At 32.0% G+C, this 10,972-nt stretch overlaps 2 protein-coding genes across 2 annotated transcripts in view; one reads left to right on the top strand and one right to left on the bottom strand.

Moving 5' to 3' along the window:
- Tsen54 (tRNA splicing endonuclease subunit 54) overlaps positions 1-10,972 on the top strand; it is a 150,458-nt gene that overhangs the window by 30,775 nt on the left and 108,711 nt on the right. The window lies entirely within an intron of this gene.
- Positions 442-10,972, bottom strand: part of LOC149486711 (uncharacterized) — a 33,873-nt gene continuing 23,342 nt past the window's right edge. Inside the window, exons 4-7 of the mRNA XM_089698420.1 lie at positions 4,800-4,893; positions 4,030-4,137; positions 3,204-3,341; positions 442-2,463 (exon numbers count right to left, since the gene is read on the bottom strand). Of these exons, the coding sequence (XP_089554546.1) occupies positions 2,201-2,463; positions 3,204-3,341; positions 4,030-4,137; positions 4,800-4,893 (603 nt within the window). The 3' untranslated portion in view covers positions 442-2,200. The remainder of the gene's footprint in view (positions 2,464-3,203; positions 3,342-4,029; positions 4,138-4,799; positions 4,894-10,972) is intronic.

Raw genomic sequence — 10,972 nt, 5'->3', positions numbered from 1 at the left:
TTTAAAGGACAAGCTAAAAGAATGCTGAAGCCAATTGAAATAAATTATTATTTATCGCATAGATTATTTTTACGATATTTACTTTTTCGACAGTTATTTTTTAAACTACATTGTAAAGGTAGGTACCTACGATTAAATACTAGATCCATAATGGTAGAACTACAACCGTTATCAACTGTAATAATCTGAATAAACCTCATAATTGTAACATAAAACCATTTTGTATACATTAAGCAGAATTTTATAATAAAAACTCAATTTTTGTTAACTTTTAATATTTTCATATCACTCTATTTACACAACATCAGGCACACTTGTACATAAAAGTTTCCTTATAATTACATCACACGCTTGCAATTAAAGCACAACCAATAGGATTTTAAATCAATGTGAAAATCTTCTCAACTGTGTTCCAACTTCCACTGCACGTATCGCGAAATACTATGACGTTATGTTCCCTAGCATTAATAATAATAATATTATTATTGTTCTTTTTGGCTAGGTAGGTATATATTATTAATTATTATTATCATCGCGATCAAGCTATGTATGAATCGAACCTTCGTAAATTGTAAGAGAAAACGACTCACAGCGTACTATCATTATTAAGTACTTATATCTATAGCTAGATAGATTTTTAAACAAATGTATTTTCGAAAAAGCGTAACGTGGTTATAAAATTCAAGGGCATAATACCTATTCATCAAACAAAGGATAACATTTTCCCTTCAAAAATATATTTATAGCCGTAAATAATAACAATAGCAATGGACGGCAACAAAGCTCGGCGATTTAAATTTTTTAAACAATTGTGTTAGACGAAAAGAAGTTGCCGTTTTTATTACAAACTTTTTCATGTTTATAAAGCGAGTTGAAATGAGTCGATTTTCATGGGTTGGATTATTGTACATATTTTTATATTACTGTTTGAATAATCAGAGTACAATTTCAATGCTTTGCATTCTCAACAATAATATACTACTATATTTTTTTATTTTCTAGATCATATTGTAACCACAGATAACATTATAACTTCTAATATTGTATTACACTTCTACCGAGATCCCTTGATTAATTATTCTCTTAAATGGCGGTATAAGCCAATATTAGAATAATTAATCAAAGCATAGACAATATCCTAATAAACGATACTATTTGAATGGAATAACCAGCTATAATTGACTTAATTACGAGGCCATGATGGATCGGGAAAGAAACAATTTGTATGTACGCTTTGTGATAAAACACAAAATACTATCTGACAAAACTAAATAGGTAGATATAATTTTTGTCGATATAGGAATAAATAGTGGACAACAAAATTCACTATTTTACTATAGCACGTTCATAGTAATAAGTGGAGGTTATTTGTCATAGAATAGAAATCCACAGACTTAATATGAATTTGTAAGCTTTTTAATTCCGCTATTACTTTTTTAATAATGTCTAAAATAATAATAACGTAAAGCTCATTGTATTGTAAAATAGTGGACGAAGGGTTAAGTTTCTGATTTTGATAAGCAGGATTCATTGCTCTAAAGCTGTATAAGTTCAGGATTATTTATTTTTAGAACAAATATCGAATACTGCCAAGTTCCTAAGACCAAGACGTAGTGAATTCTCTAGCAGATAGCAATGGTATAACCTGATCTCTAGCTGACGATTCACAGTAACATAGTGGACAAGGGATTGTATCGCATGATCTTCGACAGCAAAATCCACAATAGTGACGTAGTAGTAGCCAGTACAACCCCGCCCCAGCCAAGTTCCAAAGACCAAGACGTAGTGAATTCTCTAGCAGATAGCAATGGTATAGCGGGTCCATGTGGGATCTGTAGCATTTCAGAGCAACATAGTGGAAAGCGGATTGTATCGCATGATCTTCGACAACAAAATCCACAATAGTGACGTAGTAGTAGCCAGTACAACCCCGCCCCAGCCAAGTTCCAAAGACCAGGATGTAGTGAATTCTCTAGCAGATAGCAATGGTATAGCGGGTCCATGTGGGATCTGTAGCATTTCAGAGTAACATAGTGGAAAGCGGATTGTATCGCATGATCTTCGACAACAAAATCCACAATAGTGACGTAGTAGTGGCTAGTACAACCCCGCCCCAGCCAAGTTGCAAAGACCAAGACGTAGTGAATTCTCTAGCAGATAGCAGCACTCGAGGAAACGCATGGGATGTGTAGCGGAAAATTCATAGTAACATAGTGGACAGCGGATTGTATCGCATGATCTTCGACAACAAAATCCACAATAGTGACGTAGTAGTGGCCAGTACAACCCCGCCCCAGCCAAGTTCCAAAGACCAAGACGTAGTGAATTCTCTAGCAGATAGCAAAGGTAAAGCTGGTCCATGTGGTCCAACAACTCCGTCCGCAGTATCGTCCATTGCACGGGCGGATACTCGCTGGACACGCTTGAAGTGGATTATCATTAGCGTGAACATTGCGAATAGACCTGGGAACAATGTTTATGTAGTTTTTTAAAAATAACACCTTTATCATTTTGGAAAATCCTAGGGGCAAAAACAAAAGCCAAGCGACTTATTTTTGAAGTGAAACTTCTTTATCGGGGTTGGAAAAAAATTTAGGGCAACATTTTTCGTTACGCGTGACATTTTTCCGTTACGCGCCATCTTTTTCTTATCCCGCGCGTGATTCGACATAGGTAATATTTCTGTAAAGTTGCATATATCTAAATAGTAAATTATTTTTTGAAAAATAAGGTCATAAAGAAGTTTTACTTCTTACGTGTGTACACGCACACATTTTTTAATTTTTCTTTTACTTTTTTACTGTTCTGTGACTTTTACAAACAGTTAGGTAATTATAAAAAAGGGTTTGGAAGCTAAGTGTTCTGTAAAACCATATGCACATGAATAAAAAAGTAATTTAAATATCTATTAAGGGATCTTCCAAATCGTTCGTTACATTTAAATTCATAATGTAAAAGTTTAAATGTTTTTATTGAAGTGAAACTTCTTTATCGGGGTTGGAAAAAAATTTTGTGTAACATTTTTTCGTTACGCGTGACATTTTTCCGTTGCGCGCCATCTTTGATTCGACGTACTTCTGTAAAGTTGCATATACATAGTAAATTATTTTTTGAAAAATATGGTCATAAAGAAGTTTCACTTCTTACGTGTGTACACTAGTACACACACACATTTTTTTTTATTTGAATAATCTTACACTTACCAGCCAACAAATACATAACGCCAGTAACAAGAACAGCGCTGATCTGGTGCTTACAAACCCCGAAAGCGCCGACCAGCGCCGCGCTGCCCAGCACTATGAGGCACACTAGCGCACACGATATGGACAGATTCTGCATGCCTGGTGTACGAAATTCAAAACAAAACAATTAACAATTTAAACAAAACAATTTATTTATTTGTTAACATGGCGGTGTGGTCACAAACATTTGGAACTTCCCTTTTAAGTTATATAACCCTGTAGTAGGGAAGTTCCCTCTACCTCAGTTAAATATAGCTACATGCTAACAATACAACACTACAAAATTTAGAAATATATTTATAAGGATTATATTAAGATGTTTTATTTTAATATGGTGCAATTTATAAATGTGTTTTGGAACATTTAAAAGAATATAAAAGTTCTTATCTAATAAAAAGATCGATAGATGATTAGGTTGTGGAAAGGGTTATTCAATAAGGTTTGAAGTTAAGAAGAGAAGTAAGTGTTCTTAAAAAAACACAATGTGATATTTGTGGGTTTTCTTTTAAAAGAGACATTTATATGGGCTAGAGTTTAGATTAGGTCAGAATTTATTACGTTTCGCACGCACAGATGTGACTCAGAATCTATAAAATAAATTGTATTGGTTGATTCGATCCGAGCTAGCGGATAGCATTCAAATAATATTATACCTAAACACACTTTTTATCACTATTTTTTTTAATTATAATCACTTCTTTGTACCTACATTTACATTTTCGTACATTTTTAACTTTTAATGTGCTACTCAAAAATATGCTAACACAGATTAATATTTATTACTTACGATGTTGCACATCGGCTCTGGGTTCCTCATTCTCATCATCAGCTAAATAATTTGTGCACAGCGGCTCCGTGGGGAAGCCAGCCCTTGATAATATTGATACTTCTTCCGCTAAACAATTATTGAAAATATTTGAAAAATCAGTATAAGGTACTATAACCCATACAGGACAAAGCATAGTTTGTATTTTGCATAGTGATGAGCGTCTCTACCCTGGATCAAGGAAAGTTTTAATAACTTTTTCAAAGTTTGAATTGTATTCGAGATATATTTAGGCACTGTTTTGTTGGAAATATAATCGAAATGCTTGTCATCTATACATCGACACATCGATACTGACTTTCACAAATAAAGAGCCCATAATTATTATAGATACATTATTTTATGTTAAGCTGCGCTTTATAAAAACAACTGCATAGTTTTTCTATAGAACCATTGTATAAGTTTTGAAATGCCAAATATCCTACAAAATAACAACAGCTAAATATTAGTAATGAAACTCTTTGTGTTTCTCTTTTAAATTTGGCTTTGTTACAACGGGTACACTGCAGCAAACACTGCAAAATAAATAATGTTGGCTCAGTGGTAAACTGGTCCGGACTTATTTAGTATGAAAAAGCCTTTTAAATTAGTCTTTAGAGTTTAGTTTCCCAACAATATACGAGTAACTACCCTAACCACATAATACTTGAGAAACTTTACAGTATAATTTTAAAAGTGTTTACACTCGACTCAAAGTCAATTAAAATTTTATAATTTTGAATAAAACTTACCTTCTAAAGAAACGCACATCTTCCATATGCCACCATTCATCGGTACTAAAAATGTGCTTCCTCCTCCCCCTTTTTTCTTGCTTGTATCTTCCACCTGCAATGGATTATTATCAAACAATTTGCATTTTGCAATATATCATATAACAGCTCATGTATCGATCTCATATTTAAAGAAGCATAATGAATACAAGCTCATAACGCTCTACGATAAAGTAAGTAGCGTGGTTATGTCCCTTGATCGAACATTAATTGTGCGAAGTTTTTTACATACTTTAAGAAATAATTGCACCCTGAAATTTCAATTAAACTTTAAACATAAATTCGGTATTCTTAATAAGACGATTCTACGGTACTCGAAAACTTACACTTAGTGTAGATATATTCAAAAACATTGCGACAACAAATTTTCTTTAAAATATTCAAAGAGGTCTTCAATATTATACATCTGCAACATTCGAGAAGGTTCCAGATTTCTCGTGAAATCTTTTAGAAAAGTCGAGTGGTGAGGAACGCTTTATTATTCACCGCTTGAAAAAGCCTCGGTTGAATTAACGAACGGTAAATGAGACAGACGTGCAATCAGTGAATCGCATTTGTAAGCAGCTTCTCCAGAAGTAATGACCTATGGTTTTTCTTTGTATTATAGAAGGTGGTTTATGTTTATGTCTGAATACGTAGCACCTCAATATGTTATATATTGATGGAAGATTAATGGTAAAAGGCCAATTGCTTGCTTTGCACATAAAGCATTTATGCACATAAAGCACTGAAAAAAGCTTTGCAAATTTTCTTTATAATTTTTAAAGTGAAACTTTTATTACATCGTCTCAAACTTTTTGGTCTGTGTAGCGCATGTCGCGTGTATCGCGGCTGCCGAGTAGGTATACCTACTCGGCAACCGACCGTCACGCGACATGCGTTACACAAAGCAGTGTTCGGAACCGTTCGAACAGTTTCACTTTTACCGTGGTTCCATAAAACCACACAACATTTTTTTCTTAATAATTTCTTATTAAAATCTGCTTGCTCAATTTATTATTGCGAAGAAAAGGTAGGTAGGTAAACTATACTAGACTAAAACTAAACGAATAAAATACTTAAAAACTTTAAAAGATTGATGCAAGTTACAAAAATGGGTAGCTTGGTGATACACAACCTACCTAATCAATGCGTACAAAATTCCAAGTATTTTTACAAACTGAAAAGTCATTGACAAAATACGTAATTTATTGCGAACCAAAGTCGAAGTAGAAAGAAAGTTTAAAAGTAATATCAATAATGATATAGCGTGTTAGCTGCAATTTCAAGGTTAGCTAGTGATTACAACGCATGGCGCTCATATTATTAGGTCACCTTGACCTCCGGCTATTGAAGTATCGGCATGGGAAACCTAGGGGCTTATAGTAATTTATGACTTGCACCTGACCGTTTACACGTTTGAAGTTAGTATTTTGTTATTATAATTAAAATGTATCTATTTAACACTAACTAACTATCTAATATCTATCTAATAGGCGTCGTTATCTACTAATATAATAATTAATTATCTTATAAAGAAGAATTACCTAATTAATATTTTGTCAAAGATCAGTGAAGGTAGGATTGAAAAAAATTCTTCATTTCATTTAAAATTCGTTTGATCTCTTTATATCCGTACTCCGTATTGAATTATCGCTGTAAATTATGATATTATTTAACAGAGCTTTCAATAAAAGCTCATAGCAATTGTTGATAATTTTTACATCGTTAATCGCTCGATCATAATACGTATAGAGAAAGCTTTTTTTAAACAGTCTTTTTCTAAAAAAATGGAATATCTTGTTTTCTTTGTTCTGTAGAAAATCGAATCGTAACACAAGTCACTCAGTACTTCAAATGTTTCCTCACTGATGGAGGGGTTGGTGAACTTTCACGCGTGACCCGAATTTCATTAAGGGTTAAAATTCATGGCAGGGCTGAAACGTACTTATTTCATTCATATAGATTAAGCTCATATTTTAACGGATTAAATTTTAGTATTCAAGAGAGATAACCCAATATAATCATAATAAAATATTGTTGAACAAAGAATACACATTACAGAATCAGAATAAATCATTTAATATTGAAATGGATTGCAAATTCGTGTTCATTGTAAGTGCAATTTCTTAAAATAAAGCAACGTTTTGCAAAGCTTCACGGCTCGTGTTATTATTCTAACCACGGTAAGTGCTGAAAAACAGAATGAAATTTATAAGGCAAAAAATATTCCAGCATTTTCATTATAATTACGTCGTAACTTCGCGTGCTAGCGAAAAACATCAAGGTGACTGGCTTAATGTTAATATGCAAAAACATTGGGGTTCCGAAATGATATTTTGCTATATATAGGGCTTGCAAAGAATAAAATACGCCCAAGGCCCAAGGTCTTAAGGTATTACAATTATTACAACAGATAAAATATACAGTCAAAAAAGTAATTCTATTTATTTTCATCATTGATGCTAAAAATGTATAATGAGTATCGAGCTATATGGTAATTTATGATGAAGCTTATAAATGCACCCATAGATTTTACCCGAATTCACCCGTGCCTGAAGGATGGTCATTTTTTCTAGTGCATATGTTTGTGTGTGTTTATTGCTTGAGCACGTAATCGTCATATTTTGGTCTTCAAAGCGATTGCTACGAATAAATTCGTACTTTCTATTAAAAAAATCATCTAAATCCGTTGCTACGCTTTGATACTGTGTAGTGATACACGCTCAAATTTATACACACATATATTACACAGTAAACAGCAGTAGGCAATGTCATTTGGGTAATTTAACTAATCGTCTAGCGAAGGTCGTAATACATATCCAACTAGCAAAAGCACTAATGGTTATAGCTATCATGAATAGTTGGGATAATTAGTTTTGTGGACTATTGTTATAGTACAAATAGGTATTGTGGTTAAACTTCTATCAAAAAGTTCCGTCCCTTATTATTTCGCTCCCCGGCTACATTCGGATGACCCACGATAAAGGATAATGAAAGTCACTCAAAACACTTTCTACTGGAGAAAAGGCTTTATTTGTCTTCATCCTGAACAAATTTTATGAAAATTTAATCTGCAATTTTTATGATATTGGAATTTATATTTTAATACCCACGTTTTTTACACGTAATTAGTTACAGTATTTTAAATAGGTATATTATGTACATAGTAGGTGTGTGTGTGCATATATGCGATTTGAACACACCTAGGTATAATAAATATCTACTCTATTAACAATTAAATGATAAATGGTCTAAGATCCGAACATAAGGCGAAATTCAACGGCGTGATAATAGAATGAGACCAATTTTATAATTAATTTAGTCTATTAAAAAATGTATTAAAAATGGGTTGACTGGGAAAATCCTGGACAGGACATTTTTAATGAATTAATTTTTTTTTATTTATTTTTATTTTTTATTAATTGCAGTTTCGAGATAATAAAACAATTTTGTAATAAAACAGTGCTGACATAATTTTTTTTTTCATCATCCTATCAAGTGAAAGTAACTGGTACCGACATACCTGTTTATACCTGCCAACCTAGCCGTTTGTCCCGGTAAATATTAGAAAACTATGACTGCACATTCTGTAGGTTTCATACTTTAAGTCTATTATATTTTTTTTTATTATCTTGATACTGCAATTAATTAAAAAAAAATGTTTTTTTTTAAATTCATTAAAAATGTCCTGTCCAGGATTTTCCCAGTCAACCCATTTTTAATACATTTTTTAATAGACTAAATTAATTATAAAATTGGTCTCATTCTATTATCACGCCGTTGAATTTCGCCTTATGTTCGGATCATAGACCAAAACAAATAATACGCTTTCATACACAGATAATATACATGTACCTACTAGGTATTCGTATAATAATTTCCTTGCTTTAGAAGAAAATTGCTCTATAAATTAAACTTGAATCTCCGTTTGTGGCTTGTAAATAAATTGCCTTTGGTCCTTTGGGCACAAAATATAATAAAATAAAATGGATATAGTGGAAATATAAGGATTGAAAATACCATTTATAATTTGCATTATGTAGGTACCTATATATGTATACGCCTTCTTTGCAGGTAGGTGCCTATTTATTGATTATTGATTTTGATAATATAAGATGAAAGACTAGTCTTACAATATTGCAAGTAAAATGGCTTCTGACTTAGCATTATATCTAGGGATTATAGCACAACGCACTGTTGGATTGTTTAGATCGTGTTTGCCTAGAATCAAGACTCTATAGACACTTTTTTATTGGCGACTTTTAAGACTACGAACTACGAATTACATATAAAGAAAATTAATTGTATTTATATTTAATTGACTTGAAAATTGTCCATGTTAGGTTAGGTTAGTCTTAGTATTTCTTAGTTAGAAAACAATGTTTATTGTTTAAGCAGGTACTTTTATAGGGATGAATAAAATTCGTTAGCACTTAGTTTAATTTAATTGATACTCCGATACGTTTGTATTCATCCATTAGAGTACCTGGTTACCAATTAGTTAACCTTCAATTTCAATTAGACCCGTCGCGTGCAAATTAATATCATTTCGTCATTAAATTTAATTATCATTCGCAATTGCAAAGTTAATTAATATATTATTTTATTAATTTCCATGTTGATATTATTTTATTCGCGTTTTATTTTCTTTCTTTCATTCGTGGTCTGAGAGGCGCTTAGCTGTGTGTGACGTACAATTAATAGGCTCTATATCTCTTTTCATTAAGGGCTTGGTCTAGTAGTGCAAACAAATGCATCCTGTCATCCTATACGTAAATAATACAAATGTACTAAGGGAAAGTTGCTCCACTTAATTTTTAAAAATTAAATCATTCGTATGCATAATTAAATATTCGAAATAAGTAGCAAAAATGACAATTTGAAACAATTTTCGTGAAAATTACACCGGGTGATTTTTTTTTATCAGTACACAAAATTTGCGAATACTTTCTATTGATATCTTCAACTTCATGTTTATATATAACTGATCAACTTTTACAAAGAAATTTGGACGAAATATAAAAAAAATAAGCTTTCCATACAAAATGCATAACTCTATACATTTTTTTCGACCTAAGTTTCTTAGTGAAAGTTGTTCAGTTTAACTAATAAAACGGATAAACAATTTTGTATATAATAAAAAAAATGTAATGTTTGTGTTAAAAAATTATCAAATAGAAAAATACGCAAATGAAAACAAAAGATAATTATTTCTGACTAGCTTCCGCCCGCGACTCCGTCCGCGCGGATGTCAGTCTTCGCATCTTCTATAGATTTATTATATTATGTGTAATATATAGATTTATATTGATAAACATAATAAATCTTTTGCTAGCATTCTGATGCTTTATCGGTTGCACTGGATTTATCTCTTTTTTTCAATCGCTTGAATGATATAGGATGGGTCCTTGATGGGCATCGAATGCTGAAGTCTCGAATCAATCAATTCTGACAGTAGGCAATTTATGTAAAATCTTGATAATGGTCCATCATTTTATTTTGCCTAAACGTTACATACTTTTTTATATATTCTATTTTTAACGAATTATTCACTCCAGTCCAAACAGCAAATAAGCAGACTTCTGCTTCTGCAACGTTTAGTTGTCCCTGAATTTAGAAAAAATAGTCATGATTCTTATCTATGACAAAAGTGTTATTTTTTGCATTGTATTTCAAATGTTTTTTTTTTTTAACCGCATCTTCCGCATTCATGTCTTTTGCCGGAATTAGACATTTAACTTCTACTAGTCCCATTTTCCCTTTTTGATATGGGAGTGTATAAAGTAAATTTTTTAGATATTTCTCGTTATACTTTTAAAAAGTTATTATTGTCATTTTGCTCATTAGGTAAAGTAATTTCGATATCAGTTTTAAGTTTTTTGATACCTGCAATAATAACGTCATAATCGCCTGCACATACTTATCGATTACACCCTGTATACAATCCACCATCCACATTCATAATGTTTTCCTGTCCTCCTCTCCTTTACGCTGTTCACCGATACATTTTAAATGAATCTGCTACCACTGAAGGATGTTTCATTGTGATCAGCAAATTTTCACCACTGTTTTCGATTATTTGTTTTTCATTTTTAATCAGCAATTGGGAATCATCAGTTTTGTTTTTTGTAGATTGGTGATGTACCCTAAAA

The sequence above is a fragment of the Colias philodice genome, chromosome 8 (genome assembly GCF_061535455.1).
Source record: "Colias philodice isolate Cphi_HAF_F1 chromosome 8, ilColPhil1 Martin Lab GWU primary, whole genome shotgun sequence".
Lineage (NCBI taxonomy): Eukaryota > Metazoa > Arthropoda > Insecta > Lepidoptera > Pieridae > Colias > Colias philodice.
Note: the sequence above shows the minus strand (reverse complement) of the source record. Positions and strands in the feature narration are given on the sequence as shown.